Source organism: Rhineura floridana, chromosome 9 (assembly GCF_030035675.1).
Source record: "Rhineura floridana isolate rRhiFlo1 chromosome 9, rRhiFlo1.hap2, whole genome shotgun sequence".
In the NCBI taxonomy this organism is placed as follows: Eukaryota; Metazoa; Chordata; class Lepidosauria; order Squamata; family Rhineuridae; genus Rhineura; species Rhineura floridana.
The window spans coordinates 60,819,214-60,837,608 of NC_084488.1; the positions used below are offsets into that span (position 1 = coordinate 60,819,214).

Sequence of the window (18,395 nt, forward strand, 5' to 3'; positions counted from 1 at the left end):
AGGACAGTTATTTGATCAAAGAAATCATGAGTACATTAATCATATGAGCTTTAGTCAATCAATACATCAATTAAATTTGCTTATAGCTCAAGACAATACTCTTGAAACAACATTTTTTTGTTTTTAAATGATGTGTGCAAATGTTGTAGTAGGCATCACCATAGACTACTCATTCCCTCCTTTATGAAATAAAACTGTATGTGTCTTATAGGATAGTGCTTGCTATCTACAGTTTTTATAAGTATATGTATTAAAGATAATATTTTTAAAAAATCTGCTATCCAAATAATCAGGGCACCTTTTCAGTCAGTTAAAATCAATTCATCAACCAATTAATAAATGAAATATTGCAGTCTTGCTAATGTCACATTTCTATGATTCACAGGGTAATTAGGCAGGTGGTTTTTCTACTCTTTAGAGGTGACTCTTAAGGACTGATTCTCAAATTTCCAGCTCTGTACCATCACTACCCATATGGGTGGTAGGTTAGTGACTCAAAAGAGCAACAGGAAAATAGAATCTCAGAATGCAACACAATTGCTCTCTATAACTTCTAAACGTGCTCCAGTTCTACATATAGGACCTGCACAGAAGTGATATTTGATAAGCATTCAGAGGAAAGTGAAGAAACCACCAAGTTGTGCCGAGTAGTATACAGTACCTGTTATAGTTGCATTATCAGATGAATAATTAGAATTTATCTGAGTTATGAGTGTATGTAATACGGCCAGATTGAAAGAATATGTATGTATTTAGTAAATATATAATAGCGCGAGAATGTTATGGGCCCACAGGTGCGCCCTTTTTCTGAAATTTTATTTTTATATGCCCTAATATTTGTCATAGTTGCTTTGAAAATTTGTCCAAAGTATGACACTCCTAACCTGTTCTCAGTGCAGCAGCAACAAAGAAGAGTCTATGGCAGGGATGGGGAAATCTTTTTCAGCCCAAGGACCACATTCCGTCATAGGCGACCTTCGGGGGGGGGGTGACCCTTCAGTGGGTGGGGCCAGAGACAAAAGTGGGCAGAGCAATGAGTGCGACTCTTTTCTTTGTACACTAGTCCAGTAGTTCCCAACTTTTATGAGTACAAGATCCCCTTTATAAGCTCAAATTTTTTTGTTACCCCCTCCCCACAGGGAGGCAGGCTGGCTGCCAGGAAGGAAGGGGGAAAGCAGCCTTTCCTTGTAGCCTTGCTTCTTTTTGCTTCACAAAAGCCCTCTCCTCTCGTTCTAAGTAAGGGCATTGTCAGCAGAGGCAATGCGAGGAGATGGAAGTTGGTAATAGTAATCCCCTCTTCTTCCTAGTATCTCCACCCTCAGCCTCCTTTGGCATCTGCCATGTATTTTACAGGCAGAAGCCTGCCCTTGGTGCACCTGAAAGACGCTCTGGTGCTTCAACAAAAGTCCTCCCCTCTCCTTTAGAGCAAGGGGGAGGTGTCACCTGCAACGGCAGTGGGAAGCAAACAGTGTCCAGGGAGGGAAGACTTTTGTAAAAAAAATAATAAATAATTTATTTCTTTACTGTTCATGGCCCCTTCCGGATTACTTCGTGGCCCTCCTGGGGGTCATCTTCCACAGATTGGGAACCACTGCACTAGGCTACATATACATTCAACCATGCAAAAGTCAGAGGTTTCTACATGCACACATATCTGTCTGCCCCCATCCAAGCAAGCAAGGTGAATGATCATAGTCCAAGCACACCATCCAGCTAGGCAAAAGCACTTGAGGAGAATATGGAACAGGGTCAGTGAGGGATGGGGCCAGGGAGGGTATGTGACCAAGGTAGAGCCCCGAGAGCCATATAAAAATGCCACGAGGCCTGCACATGGCCCCTAGCCCTGAGGTTCTCCACCCCTGGTCTACTAGATGGCTCCTGACAGATTTTATTTCTGGGTGTGAGATCCTGTTGAAGAGGGGAAATTGTGGCACTCAACAAAGACTGCCTAGAGCCACAACATGGCCAATGACATTTATCATGTGGTTTGGCCTTGCATGGCTGATTTTTTAAGAAATAAGGAGGAGCCTGAGCCATATCAGGACCATGGTATAGGGCAATGTGTCTTTTCAGGGCCATTTCCAGAAAGTAGTTATGGGAGGCTACTGTTTGGCACCATGGGAGATGTCTTGTGGTGTCCCACAGGGTTCCATCTTGTCCCGTATGCTTTTTAACTTCTATATGAAGCCATAGGGAGCTGTCATCAGAAGTTTTGGAATGATGTGTCACCAATATTCAGATGACACCCATCTCTATATCTGTTTCATCTGAACTGGTAGAAGCACTTGAAGTGGTAGACAGGTGCTTGGAGACAGTGGGTTGGATGTGGGCCAATAAATTGAGGCTGAATCCTGACAAGACAGAGGTATTATGTGTCCCAGAGGTGTTATGTGTCCCAAGTTCCTGAGTCCAGGAGGTGGAGAGACAGCCTATTCTCCATGGCATTGCAGATCCATAATCTGTGGGTGCTCCTGGATTCACCCTTGACACTGGAGGCTCAGGTGGCCTCAGTGGCTCTCTGTGTATTGTGTTCAAGTCGATTGCAACTTATGGTGATCCTATGAATCAGCGACCCCCAGTAGCATCTGTTGTAAATCACCCTGTTCAGATCTTGTAAGTTCAGATCTGTGGCTTCCTTTATGGAATCAATCCATCTCTTGTTTGGTCTTCCTCTTTTTCTACTCCCTTCTGTTTTTCCCAGCATTATTGTCTTTTCCAGTGAATCATGTCTTCTCATGACGTGTCCAAAGTATGATCACCTCAGTGTCATCATTTTAGCTTCTAGTGATAGCTCTGGTTTAATTTGTTCTAACATCTAGTTATTTGTCTTGTTTGCCATCCATGGTATCTGCAAAGCTCTCCACTTTTTTCACTGTCCAACTTTCACAAGGAGTGCCTTTTTCCGGCTCTGGCCCCTTTCAATGACTTGACCGATGTACTCCATGCTCTGGTAACTTCCAGATTGGATTGTTGAAAGGTGCTGTATGTGGGATTGCCCTTGAAAACTACTGGAAACTTCAACTGGTCCAAAATGTAGCAGATTACTGGCTGGGGTTCCATTTAGATTTCATATAATCCCTGTGTTAAAACAGCTGCATTTACTGATAATTTGTTTCCAGGCCCAATTCAAGATGCTCAGGCTTGTGTTTGAAGCGCTAAATGACTTAGGCCCCAAATATCTGAAAGACCGCCTCCTTCCCTACAGATACCCTCAGGTGTTGAGATTGGCAGAAGGGGCCTTCTTGGTAGTTCCACCACCCTCAGAATTTCAGGTGGTCGTGGCCTCGGAAAGAGCATTTCCCATGGAAGGTCCTAAGCTGTGGGATTCCCTTCTTATAAAGGTGCATCTGTCACCTTCATTGTACAGCTTTTGTCACAGAATCATAGAATCATATCCAGAAGATGCACTGCTTCACCCTGGCTTTTGACATTTAATATATATATATTTAAGACCTGCTTTAACTGTGAATGGAATTTGTTTTAACTGTTTTTAATAATGTATTTTATATTGTTATGACCTACCCAAGGAACAATTGGTGAAGGGTGGGTAATAAATTTAATCATAATCATAATAATATCTTGCTCAGAATCAGTCCACATTGATGCCAACAAGAGCTTTCCTTCCATAGCCCCCTATAGCCTGGAGGGTCCAGTTCTGATCTTGACCATGCCTGGGACAAAGAGATAAAGCACCTCTCCCACCACTTCACACTTCTGTTCTGGCTCAGGGACCTTCATGCCAGCAAATTTGTTTTTCAAAACTTAGCCACATAGACACACTTTCCATTGTGCTAACTCCCTTAGAATTTTACCTACAAAATGTTCCCAAAGTTTGTACCAATCATTTAAAAAGACAACACAGTAGTCCTTGAACATAGAATAAACCATTTCACAAAATAACGTGTTCACTTTTAGCTGTTTGAATTTTGGGGTGGGGATAGATGCTTCATGTGATCCTTGCTATCTCTTTCATTCAGATCCTTCAAAAATACAGGTCAGGTTTAGTAGAAATGGTTACTGGAAGGGATTGCTCCATAGGGCAGCTTGTCCTTCCACAACCTTTTTTTCCCTGCAAAAGAGGACTTGCGGAGGTGGCTGGTGAGTGAGAAGCACATTGGTGCTAAACATGGGACGAACAGGAACAAATCCTGGAAACACCCCCACAAGGTCAGAGGAGGCTGCCCTCCCTCTACCCCATCCCCGCCTATTTACCATACTGTGTCCACCCACTGTCTCCACCTGATCCCTTAAGCAGTTGCCGTGCAGATCAGAGAGCAAGATCAGGTCTGAAGCCCTCAAAGCTACATTGATTAAGCACTGCCTTTTCAGTGCTTGGGAGCTGCCAGAGCCACAGACACAATGAAACCAAAGTTCAACATCTGGCTGCCTCTTCTATCTTTCCTCTTTTCAACTTGCACTGCAGTAAGTGTAACTGGGCAGAGTAGCGATCTCTTACAGAAATGGCTAAAATAATCACCATACTTGCAAAATCACTGAAAGTACCATTTCATTTTATTTATTTCTTTACTTAGTATGAGGTTCCTGTGACCCGTGATAACTGCTGCATCTTGGATGAACGATTTGTAAGTCAATATCTCTGTTATTCTTGCACTTCTTACTAATATGGTTATTACTAGCATATTGGCATGTATATTCTTGCCTGTAAGCATTGATAAAATGGTTATGAAAATGTGTGATTGCTTTTTAAATTGACTGCCAACTGCATTCAATATTTAAAAGAAGCGTATTTGTCCTGTTTTAAGCTCTCCTCTTATCTAACCTACAGAAAAACAAATTTAATATCCCACAGTGTCTGCACTTGTAGGGAAGGATAAATTCTAGAGTCAGGCTGTTAAACTTATTCTTTAATTTGATTTCAAAGTTCTCTTTTTCTGTAGGGTAGCTACTGCCCCACCACATGTGGCATTGCAGGTTTCTTGAATAAATATCAGCCTGAGGTGGATCGAGATCTCCGGGTACTTGAACGAATCTTGCAGCAGATCTCCAATTCTTCAGATTTAACTGACCAATTGATCCGTGAGATTCGGCAAGTGCACATCCCTGACCCATCAACAAGGCCAAGTGAGAACATAGTCCACTATAATGAAACGTTCCTTTACTTCCCAATTTATTCAGTAGCGTACTGCTAACATTTTGCACATCTTTGTGCCTTTTCCACAGATGTGATTCCAAGGCATACTCAGAAGTCTAGAGAAATCATTGATGAAATCATCAGATATGAAAACATTATTGTGGGCCATGAAAGTACAATTCAGTATGTATCTTCTGTTATTGCAGTGTTGTCTGTTTCCTCACAGAGGTTCTCCTGAAGTGTAAAAGAAAACGCTTGTGTCCTTATAACTTTATCTGTATAAACAGACAAGTTATTTACTTAGTGAAGGTTTATCATCCAACCAAGAGACTTAAGCTATCTGCGTAACTACAACCATATACATGTTTCCTTGGAAGCAAGCCTCACTTATCACAATGGAACTTACTTTTGAGTAAACCTGGTTAATCAGACTATACCAGATGCTTCTTGGGTATCTAAAAAGCATAGATTAAATAATCTGTTATTTCTCCAATGAGCTCGAGGCAGTGTATATGCGGATGGCTGGTACAACTACTCTTTTAGATCATATTAATATAGAAAAACAAAAACTTGCTTCCTCTACATTTCTAACAGTGTTTTTGCATCTTACTGCATTCATTTTATCTTAAAATTTTTCTGTTTGTACATTAATGTGTGAACAGCTCTGTCCTGTAATGAGCGAATCAGTAAGGCCCTAGGTCATTATTCTTTATAAACTTGTATAAACATTCAGTGTACCTGGAGGGACTCTCTAATTTGATTTGAAAAGTCTACAGTTATGTTCAGAGAGGCCCTCCAGGCACACTGAATGCATGGAGGGGAGATCAAGGTCCCTTACTGGACCTTCCTGAAACTCTGTACATTCAGTGGGTGGTTTGCTGAACATGCAGAGAGTGGGGTGGGGTGAGGTAGGACATGATTCCCTGCCCCTTCCACAATCTATATGAATGTAGCTTCAACTATTGTTCCAATAAATCTGTGCTATATTGAATTTTTCAACTGCCAGGCAACTGACAGAAATACTGATAACAAACAATAACAAGATTCAACATTTGAAGCAAATCATTGCTCAGCTTGAGTCGCAATGCCGACAGCCATGTGCAGACACAGTCCAGATACAGGAGTTAACTGGAAGAGGTAAGAGTGACAGGATAATACCTGTTTGATATATTGTGCACCACATTTCTATGTAGGTCAGCTAATAGATTATTTTTAATTTAATTTATTCTTGAGCCTGAAGTTCATCCATTTTAGAACACATTCTTAAGTCTGTAAGGTTCAAAGACTGTGGAATTAAGATCAATAGAAATCGCCCTCTTCAACTGTGTCAGTCATCACATCTTTGATCCATAAACCATGAAAACCAACATCCTTGTTCTATTGACTTCAATAGATTGAAATCCCAGCTAAAATCTATGGGTTGCAGGTGTTACTGTGGTCATTCTGTTTTCATCTCCGTTCTAAGAACAATTATTAATAGATTCAATTGACATTTGTGATATATATTCACAAGTAAATATGTTTGAAAGTAGAGCCTTGGGGTCAACACATTTACTGTGTAGTCTTCAGCTGTGTCCCTCCTCTAATGGACGGCTCTTTGGATCCAGTGGAGGCTTCCAGCAACTGGGGGGAGGAGATAATTTTTGCAAATTCTCTTTTTCACCTGTACTTCCCCACATCACCTACGACACTGTTCCAAAGGGTCCTCCAAACTTTTGGAGCAGTTAGACAGTGCAAGAGGCTGTAAAGGGGAGGGAAAATGTGAAAATCACTAATGGAATCCTCTGCTGGATCAAAGAGTCTTCTGTCTGTGGAGGGAGACAACTCGTAGTATTTTCTGAAGTTTAAAACTATTTAAAAAGCATTGCCTGACCTATGAAAATAATCAAAATATATCTTTCTATAACAAAAGGGGAGGAGGGCCATAGCATTCCCAAGGTAAACCTGCTTCTAGACTGTACCACCTCAGTTTAATGATAGAGGCCCACATGTCTGAATTCTCCTGCACATAAACAAGCATCATGCATGTCAGGGAGAGGGCTGGGCCAGGTCCCTAATTTCCAACACCCACTTTTCTATGTTCAAGAAAGGTGGGTTTTTTGTATGGTGGAGTATTTATTATTTATTTATTATCATTATTTTTACCCCGCCCTTTTTCCAAAACTGGAACTCACGGCAGCTTCCAGATAAAAGCACACATATAATTAAAAACATACAAAAGTCTAGATTAAAATCAAATTATGACATCATTCAGCTGTCACCTGCAAAATGAAAGGGTAAAATACAAAAACAGGTCTTATATTCTCATCTGCTGTTCAAAAGACAGCATGAAATTGTCTATACATTGTTGTAGCATCAGTTTTAAGGGAAGAGTCTTTAGTTCCAATAAATCTGTGCTGTATTGAATTTTTAAATTCAAGCCAACTGCAGAAATACAGATAACAAACAATAACAAGATCCAACATTTGAAGCAAAAACTACTCAACTTGAGGAACAATCCCTTTGAATATTAGGCAGGCGCCATCTCTGCTATTTTTTCGACGCCTTTTGAAGACTTTCTTCTTTCAACAAGCCTTTTAGGTTCAGATTTATCCCAGTCTGCGTCTGTGTTAGAATTGCTTAATATGTTTTTTAATAATGTTTTTAACCCTTTTTTAAAGTTGTTTTTTTAATGTTTTTAATGCTGTTTTACTGTATTTTAAGATCTGTTTTTATGATGTTTTAAAGTGTTTTTAGCACTTTGTTTGCTGCCCTGGGCTCCTGCTGGGAGGAAGGGCGAGATACAAATTAAATAATAAATATATAAATAAACAATGCCGACAGCCATGTAAAGTCACAGTCCATATATATACAGGAATATGGAGGTTTTGCCTTCTTAACTTTCCCATATATCATTTTAGTGGACTAGTAGTGGTGCTAGTATCAGTAAAATAATAATAGTAATGATAATGATGATGACGATAGTTAATATTATTCACATCATAAATACTCATCCCCATACCAAATAACTGCATGCACAGACATTAATGTTTTTTGCTTAATTTGGTTATTTTGTACATAGTGTACCCCACCCATCATCATCATCATCATCATTTCTGTCCAATAGGAGTAATGGATACCTATGCCAGATCCAATCACATATTTTAGCAATCCTTCCCACTTGCCACAGACTATATTGTGCATTGTAACTGCAGCACAAACTCATGGGCTCAGGCTAGCAATGAAATTAGTTTGTTTTAAATTTATATAACCCTCCAGGCATATTTTTTACATCTGAGTTTCAAGAAGAAAACTTTTAGTCATGACTCTAGATTTACAGCATAATTCAAACCGAAGATCCATCAGGATGAAAGAGTTTGGATTTGGCAGATCTTGGGCTTTCCCAGCGAATAAATCCCTCATCCCCACTCAACCAGGGCTCAGCTGGCAGAACTTACTCTGACATTAGTCCCTCAAAAGGGGTGTGGTGGGGGCAGGACAGAGCAAGGAGTGTATTCCAAACCCTCTTAACCTTGCTCATGTGACCTAGCAACCCAGTAGAACTTACAGCAGCAAAAAGTGTGATGTAAGTCAAATTCCCCCATAGAAGCCAGTGGGCCTATTCCTCAACACTTGGGCTCAAACTCACCTGCTGGCCAGCAGTAGCCCCTCCCAGAGGCTTCTAAGTTTGGGATACAGGTACGTTATGCCAGCTTCCTATAATTAAGATTGTGCTGCAATACAGTTCCAAGGACACCATGTTTTGATGTCCACAAACATGAATATAGCTCATTAACTTTCACAGATGTGTTATGAATAATGTAGTACATTGCATGGTCCAAGGCATTTTGGTAATAGCCTTTGAATCACTTACTCCATGCTGGTTAGAATCAGTGCTTTGATGAGGAGTACGATTAGTGTGGTGTAGTGGATAGAATGTTGGGCTTCGATCAGGGAGACATGGCTCAAATACATGCTCAACCGAAACGACTTCAATTGATGGTTGTGAGATTAAATGAGGCAAAATATGGTATGTGCATTGCCCAGAGTTCCCGGGGTGAGGTACTGGCTAAAAAATGCAAAAAAACAAAACAAAACAAAAACACTGAGGGGTTGTGGAGGTTTGTGGGGGGAGGGAAGGTCTTGTTTAGTTAAAATGTAAATACAATAGACAGCAGTTATCACTACCATCTGTTGTTTCTATTTCTTTATTATAGATTGTCAAGACATTGCTAATAAAGGTGCCCGGCAGAGTGGCCTCTATTTCATCAGACCTCACAAAGCTAAGGAGGATTTTCTGGTCTATTGTGAAATCGATACATTGGGGAATGGGTGGACAGTTTTCCAAAGGGTATGTGGTCTCTAAAGTGAATGCATGGAATGCATGGAAGATCAACTGTGTAATAAAAATTTTAATCCTGTTAAACCTTCCCCTCCAATTTGTTATCAGAGGCTTGACGGGAGTGAAGATTTTAATAAAAACTGGAATCAATACAAAGAAGGATTTGGACATCTGTCACCAAATGACCAGACAGAATTCTGGCTAGGAAATGAGAAGATTCATTTAATAACCACTCAGTCTGCTATTCCGTATGCCTTGCGAATAGAGCTGGAGGACTGGAGTGGCCAAAAAAGGTATTCCACTCATAAGGTTTCTTCAATAGTATGGCATAGAATTCATGACTATCATGCTGCTGCTAGTGGTCAAACATTGGCTTATTAGCTACATGCACCTTCCAGGCATCTCAGTAAGCCCCTGCTATGCACATGCCTTTGAGGCACAATAGGGATTTTCCATTTCCCAGACTCTCCATTTTCTTTCCATGATGATGAATATAAGCCTCTGCTGGTGCTGGTAACACTGCATGTGGCCTCAGAGGGTTAAGAGGAAGTCATGGCAATGGCAGCAAGACATCAAAAGGGTTTCCCAGGGACCAAAGAATGACCAAGAGTGTCTGGGCAGAGGCTGGGAAGGAAAAGTGAAGCACAGGTTGTTTCAGTAGAAGTGAAATGGGGACAATGGAAGAAGGGAGTGAGGGTTTTGTGGAGGAAAAAAGAAGTAGATGAAGCATCTGTGTATGGGCATTGCTGGGGTAGAGGACCTGTAGCGGCAAGAGTTTGGGGTCTAGTGATTTTGTTTTGATTGAGAACCACAGCAGAAAGGGCGATGTGCTTTCTGGCTCTTTGTTGGGCAATATTGCTCTTGGCTTTAGGAACTTGACCAGCCAAAGTTTACCCTGTACAGCTCCAAATTTTAGGATCTGACCTAGACCATTCAGATTTGTCCTGCTTTCCTTTTTTCACATGCAGACTTTGGTCCATGGGCCAAAGTCTGCAAAAAGGGCTTTTGCCTTGCCAACATCTGGCAAGCCTATTATGCAGTGCTGTGCGTCTTTCTCTCCCTCTGCTGTACTGTCCAGTGTAGAGAAGCATAAGCAGGTCCTCTACATTTGTCTACCTGCTGAGATGAAGCACTCACAAATCCCTAGTTACTATCCATGAAATGCTTGCATCATGTAATACAATAGACAAACATGTCTAAGGAATCAAAAGGAACACAAGTTGACACTTCTGAAATTTGGGGATGTTTCACTTTTCTTTTTACAGCTATGCAGATTATGCCCACTTTAGACTGGGAGCTGAAGCAGATAAGTATCGCCTGACCTATGCCTTCTTTTCTGGCGGTGAAGCTGGAGATGCCTTTGATGGTTTTGATTTTGGAGATGATCCAAGTGACAAATTCTTCACATCCCACAATGGAATGCAGTTCAGTACAACTGACAGCGACAATGATAAATTTGATGGCAACTGTGCTGAACAGGATGGATCTGGATGGTGGATGAACAGATGTCATGCAGCTCACCTCAATGGCAAATATTATCAAGGTAATAATATGAACCTTTCTGTATGCTCCATGTGGAATATCTGCTCCAAGTTCTCCCAAGGCAAGACAGGCTTCTGTAAGTGACAGAGTTGTAGGACCCTCCTTAGAGAGGCATGACTCATTCTGTCTCTGGTTTTAAATTGAGATGGGCAAAACACCCACCCAAGCCTGATCTCCTCACAAGCTAGTTCCTCTTGTTCTAAGCAAATCCAAGTTGAAATAGACTCATTCAGGGGAGGGTAATGAGGTCTGATCTCTTCTCTCCCAGTCTCCCATCAGCCTCAAAACTGACCCCACCTTCCCTCCATAGGTATTTAAATGTAAGAGTAAGCATTCAGGATAAGCTCAACAAAAATTAATCCTGTGTGCACATTAGACATAGTGGGACTTGCTTCTGAGCAAACATGCATAGGCTTGCACTTCTAAGTACTTTTCAGTCCCACTGATTTCAGTGAGGGAGATTTCAACACATGCTTAATCAATGCAACTTTAAAATCTTAACCTTTGGCTTGAGCATGGCCTTGGTCTCTTGAGATTTTCAAGAGTATCTGCTGTACTGTGGTGGCCAGATGTATGCATTTTCCTATGGTGTAAACCATTTATGTCTTGGGTGAATCTAGAAAAAGTAAACGTTAATCCTGAAAAAGAATCATTTGCTGGTCAATTGACTCTTTACACATCACATGTGTGCAACTAAGCATTGCAATTACTAAGTAAGTCCCATTCAGTTCAGTAAAACATACTTCTGAATAAGGCCGAAGAGGAATCATTGGCTGATTAATTAACATTTTATATGTCACATATTTATTGGAGCATACAGCTAAGTATTCTTATTAAGAAGAAAGTTCCATTCAGTTACGTGGAGCCAACTTCTGATTCTGAATAAACATGCTTAGGAGTTTGCTGCTAAAATGATGGGAGCACAAAGGAGGGTAAAGTTAAATACAGTTTATCCTCTGTCATTCTTACAGCTCTGTAAAAATTATATCGCCATCCACATACATATTACTACGGTGTTGCTTTTATTTTAGGTGGTGCTTACACTGAAAAAGATGCTGGCCCAAGTGGAAATGACAATGGTATTATTTGGGCAACCTGGCGTTCTCGGTGGAATTCCATGAAAAAAACAGCTATGAAAATCATTCCATTCAGCCGACTTGCAGTAGTAACAGGACAGCAAACTGGAGGAGTAAAAGAGGTTGGACTAGCAGGCCGAGGAGACAATTAGAAAGAGAACAAAATCAACTGCACATTTAGTTAATAGCAATTTGCACCTGAACAATGTTAGAGTATTGTACTGGTGTCTTATGGAAAGCATTCTCAGAGATGTTTCACCTTACGTAGTCTGTCTCATTTTAAAAACAAATTTATGACTGTGATGTCATCACAAAAGTACTTCTTTTCTTTCTATTTCTGCATTTTTTTTCAAATAATTATGTTTGAAATCACATAGTACATAAAAATATATTACAAACTCATGGAATTTGCTGCCACAGGATGTGCTGTTGGGCCACTAACTGGGGATGGCTTTAAAACAGGACTAGACAAATTCATAGAGGATCATTCTATCAACAGCTATCATTTAGCTATGATAGCTAAACAGAACTTCCATGTTCAAAAGAAGTGTACCTTTGAATCCCAAATTGGAGGGGGGAGTGCTGCCTGCCATGGGCTTCCTAGGATGCTGGATTATAGACATGCATAATTCAGTCTTTCCTTGGGAGAAAAATGACAGTTAACCCTTTTCTTTTTTATTGTAGGTTGGAGATGTTTAAAAGAACATTTTTGACAAAGATTTAACTGGACAAGTTCACAAACTTTTATAAAATGCTACTCTGAAGTTCACATAAACGCTGAAATTAAGGATCTGGTACTAAAATCAAATCATTAAATGCTCATTTTTTTCCCTGTTCACCAATGGAATAAAAGACATTCATTGCTCCCATTTTCCACTGCAGACACAAGTGCAAAATCTTGCACAAGTCTGTGGAGAACTGAATAGCTCAGCAGTATGGCACATCTATTCAAAAGCCTGAATCCTGGCATTCTTCGGATTGTCTATCTGAATGCAACAATGGTGGAGCAATTTCTACATGTAAGAGAATCTTCTTCCACATAGGCAAAAACTGTTCTAGAATAGAACCACTATTTGCAGCTATTTTTCTATATTTCTTCTAAATATATATTTGAATAAATATGAATTAATAAAATGTGTTATTAATTGCTTCTTAACTATCATCAAAATTCAAAGAAATTCTGCAAATGTTTAGAACTGTGTTTTATATCTATATATGTCCCCCTAGGTTATACATCAGCACCCTTTTTATTAGAAAGAATGCCATACAAACCCCAGGCTATTACATGATACAGGTCAAAATTATTGAATTATGAACTATATTTAATTTCACCTATGTGAAATTATAGTTGGACCACTGATGCAAACTGTTTTTTGAATAAATGCATCAAATTACCAGATTTGGTAATTTAATAACAAACTCATCTCACTGAATCCCTTATTGTTATGTATATACGTTTATGCAGCAAATTGTATACCATCCTCTCATGCTGAAAGCCAAGTTATCCTTCCCTTGTTATTTATTCTTCATTCAGAAATGACTCCATTGTCTTTTAATAGAAACAGAACAGTGGTTTGTGAACCATATTATTTTAATTAGGAATAACATATAGTTGTACCAAACACTTCAGGACACCCTCACAAGACTGCACTCTGCAGCAGCTCTAGTTCATGCCCTCCTTCACAATTTTTGCCTACTGGAATATGTCCTTGAACTCTGCTTGGAGGATAGAGAGGGGTGTGTGGGTGTTGTGTTGAAACTAACCTATGGTACAAATGTAAGATGTGCATTGCACTCAGTAAAGCTATTTCTTCCAAAAACATCAGCATAGGATGCTCACAGCCAAGCTGCTACTATTTAAGGCAAAATTCAGTGGAGATACTCAGCTATGATTAAACGGATACCTTGGTTAGCCAAGTTGTGTCCATGATGCTGCCAGTTTGCTTTGGAACAAACAACACACTTTCTTCCCATATATGCTTTTATATGTTGCATCCATATAAGGGATACGGCATGACATTTCTCTGAATATTGTGATATAACATTACCTGTGATACTGGTGTCATTCTTGAGACTTTTTAAAAAGCTATATGTTAAGGTATCAATCCAGATAAAGTTAATCATGCCTCTGCCCCATTGAAATTAAGAGGCTGGATCCAGAATTGCCCTTTTGTAAATGGAAGGGCTCAACCTGTTGGCAGAAGGGACTGAGATCTAGCAGTGGCTCCTGCTAGAGGAAGGACATGGGGTGGTTTTGCCAATTTCTCCTTCCCCCAGTAGCCTTCTATGCCACCTCCCACATTGTTCTGGAGGGTCCCCCAATTTTATGCAAATGTGTTGACTTTAACAAATCCAGTTCAATCCTTGATAGAAGTAGAAAAGCAGATAACTGGTTAGCCCTTTAGCTGGACAGAAAGTCAGCAAAGATGAAACAGAAATATTATTAGGTGTTAATTTGACACAGGTGTTATGCAAATCTGTGACATCTTTGGTCCTCTTGTTTGATGATGCATTTTATCCCATCAGTTCTTTTTTGTGATGTGTAAGTGGCCACCCTAGACTAGATAGGCTTTGTTTTGATGCAACAGGGATCTTCTTATGTTGTTGTGTTATTTTTCACACAATACACAACTAATTTATGGAATTCACTGCTACAGGATGTTGTGATGGCCACTAGCTTAGACAGTTTTAAAAGGAGATTAGATAATTTAATAGAGGGCAGGTTTACTAATGGCTGTTATGCATGATAACTAAATGTAACCTACTGGGGAAAGTAAGAGCACGGGAGGATTATTGCCATCATCTCTTGCTTGTGGGCTTCCCAGAGGCACCCATGTGAACACCATAGAAAATAGGATGCTAGACTAGATGGTCTGTTCCAACAGGGCTCTTCTTATGCTTCTAAGATCATATTCATACCTTCCTAGGACGCACAGAACTTGCTGTGCTGTTCTTTGAATCCAGTCTACTATTATATTTAAATATGTATTACTTTCCTAAAATTAGAAATTGTAACTAGAATATTCAACTAATAGACAATTGAAAAGACAGGCAGTTACATGTTAAAACAGTTTTCCAGCCTACAGTATCCTTTCTACGAAATAAAACGCAATAACCATTCTTTTAAAATGAGTCTCTTTTCAGTAGTATGTCACTTCTACCAAGAAAGGCTTGAGAAATTGGCATCTTGTTCATTAAATACCAAACAATAACACTTCAAAGCTCATGGAAAATAGGCTTGCTGATTGCAGTTGAGGGGTGAAATAAAACACAGAGACGTCAGCTTGGGTTGAACAAGGGCCACTTTATTTACATTATAGAAAAAAACCCAATTTAAAGTGACCTGCAGAGGGAAACCTAGGTGCGGGAATTGTCTATAAGCAAGTAGCTTGCCATACAGCTCTCGGGCGACCAGCCCCTGCTGGGGCAAGGGCAAGCCCATCTGCTTACCCTTTACCCCAGCCACACCCTGCAGGTGAGTAGGGGGGCCTTCCCACATCATCCCCACCCAGGGCCGTATAACCCCTGGGTAGATGAGGATAAGTTGGTCCCAGAAGCAGCCCATATCCTGCCCTAGAGCCGTAAAGCCCTGAGAGACAGGCCTCTGGAACCGCCAATCACCTCCAAAGGTGCCTAAGGGGGCCACCTAGCTGTCCTTACCTATTTCCCTTCCTGCACCTTCCCGCCACAAAAGGGGGACAAATCTCTATTTAGTCCCCCTTTACCCCACTGCCGAGAAACATCTCTCGCAGACACCCCTGCAGGTCGCCCAAAATAAGTCGTTACCTGCATGGGACAGGTGAACGCCATCGGCCCTGTACAGTTCACCCTTCCAGTGCTGAATGCGGGGATGCGGAATGGCCAACCCCCCCTGCCCAAGAAGAGCCCACCGAATTTGCCGGTTGATCTTCTTCCATGCATGATCAATTCCAGCTGGATCCCATATGCCGCGCCATGTCTGACCACATCAGACGCACCAAAGGCCAACGCTGCCTTATCACTTGCATGTCCTTACATGCCTGTATGCTGAGGGCCTTACCCTGCTTCACGCCGCGGTCATTACCACCGAGGTGGATGACCATTGCCTGCAGAAATATCTGCACCACACCTTGCTGGAACAGAGAGGGTAGGAGCCACTCCCCATGCATTCCTTGCCGGTCCAGCCACTACACAACAGCCCCTCTACTGAGGCCCAACTGCGAGCCCATGCTCGAATTCGCTGCCCTCCAGGGTGCCCGGAAGACCATGCTGTGGCCGCATATTATGATGTGCATCTGCTCCATCCCTGTCCAGCAACCTGTCAAAACAATGAAGATTGTGAGGCCGCTACATTCCCTTGCCCTCTAAAAGTGGGGAATATAGCCCTTGTACGCATCAGAGGACCAAAGTCCCACACCCTGTACCAGTGCCTGTGGGAAACTAAAACCTGCTGCCGTAAAAGCAGCCCCAATTCGAGATGAATAGGTTCCAACTGTAAGGTGTCGTACCCCAGCCCTTACAATGCTCGTTCGTGAGGCTGCCGCATCCCCCTGCCCTCTAAAAGGGGGGAATATAGCCATTATATGCATCAGAGGCCCAAAGTCCCACATCCTGTACCAGTGCCGGGAGGAACCAAAAACATGCTGCCATAGAAGCAGCTCCCATTTTAATTGCATAGGTTCCAGACTGGAAGGGGTCATACCCCAGCCCCTGCAATGCTTGTTTTGTTAACGCCAAAACTGGTATTGTTGACCCAGACAGGCATATATGGCCTATAGCTAGGGGGTCCAGATTAGCCTGGGTGAATAAATATCCTTCGGCAGAGGTACACCTCTGGTCCGTTCTAGACCTTCCACATTGAGCAAGCATAACCTCAGGAGACAAGTGGGCTCCTAAGCAGTGGGGCACTATCTGTCTGAGTGGATGTTCATAGGTATGGTAGCTTGTGGGAGGCATGTTAGCACCTGAGGTTTCAGCTTATAGTATGAAGGATCCTGCCCCGGTGTTCACATTTCTGTAACAAGATTGACTCTTGCCCAGGGCTGAAAGCTGCACAGGGGCAAGCTTGAACCGTCCCAGATGAGATCCTGGATTGGAAGGGGCGGCTGGACTCAAATAGTCCTATAGACCCCGCCCCTTACATTGCACGTCGCGCTGACGTCACGGGCGCGACGTGCGACGTTGCCCCATTAACAGATGGGGACAGCGTCTTCACCCCCACCTGCAATCATGCCCCGCTCGTCAGCTGCGCGGCGAGCGGAGCTTCATTTCACAGTAACATTTTGCACCAGGCAAATAGACAAAAATAGCATGGAGGAAACTGAAGTCCCACAGATGACGCTGCCACAATGATAGCTGACGATGAAAGCGTGGTCTGTTCAGATGCCCATCTATCCACAGTCTTGTCACTAAAGCAGAAAAACTTCAGCACAAAACCACACCAGCTCCAAATAATGCAGATGGATTTTAACGTCCCTTTGATTTAAATGGGAGAGATGTAAGAACATGCCTAGTTCTCCCGTTATCAGTGGCAAAGTGCTTATCTTTGACTGGATCAAGCCTATCATATTTATTGATAGTGTTTTTTAAAATGTGTTCTGTACCTAAAGATCTTTCAGTGTATACATGCACTCTAATTCCTCAATCTGGGGAACAGCTGCAGCACTAGGGGACTGAAGAAGACCTGCCCTGGGAGTGAGTATCTGAGCATCTGGGTGCTTGCTGCTCGCTCCTTTGGGTTGCTGTCCCTTGAGACAGCTGAAGACCCTGATAAGTGCTGCGAGGACTGGGATCCTGTGCCTGACCCTGGCTCCAGAGAGAGGCTGCACTCAAACTTGCAGCCTCTTGCATCAGCTGCTGGCTGGGTCAGGAGGCATAAAAGCCCAGCTGCCCTTGGGTGGCGGGTCTGCTGCCAGCGGGGTTCCCATCGAAGGGGTGACACCAAAGGGGAATTCCCCTTAGGGAGTCCCGAGGGCGAAGGCACTACCCCCCCTTCTATTACCTTTTCTTTTTTCTTTTTCTTTTTAATTTGTTTTCTGTTAAACCAAACTAGAGGAGATTGGTGCTGGGGAGGGTGTGTGGTGTATGTGCAGTTCCTGCACAGGGTGAGAGCCTGTGCAATGAACTGAATGATAGGAGAAAGTCGCAAGATCCCTTCAGAGTGAGAGTCTGTAACTGGCAGAAGGCTGGCCCTCCCTGGGTGTGAGACAGGAGGGGGAGTAGATGTGCCCTGTATGAAAAAGTTTGAATGGGTATGACTGTTCCCAATTCTCACAGAGGCCTTCTAGAATAATTGGCTCTGACAGGTTTTGTTGGTGGGCTCGTGTTGGGTCCATATCAGGTGTTCAGGAGGAGTCTTAGTACGGAGGAACATGGGTGATGCCAC

At 42.0% G+C, this 18,395-nt stretch overlaps 1 protein-coding gene across 1 annotated transcript; it reads left to right on the forward strand.

Moving 5' to 3' along the window:
• The first annotated feature begins 4,220 nt into the window (after positions 1-4,220).
• FGG (fibrinogen gamma chain) lies at positions 4,221-13,165 on the forward strand. Its single transcript, XM_061584515.1, has 10 exons — positions 4,221-4,422; positions 4,533-4,583; positions 4,899-5,082; positions 5,182-5,275; positions 6,099-6,229; positions 9,289-9,422; positions 9,522-9,706; positions 10,679-10,956; positions 11,987-12,153; positions 12,716-13,165. The coding sequence occupies exons 1-10, from the start codon at positions 4,360-4,362 to the stop codon at positions 12,728-12,730; spliced, it is 1,302 nt and encodes a 433-aa protein (XP_061440499.1). The 5' UTR covers positions 4,221-4,359; the 3' UTR covers positions 12,731-13,165.
• Positions 13,166-18,395: the final 5,230 nt, after the last annotated feature.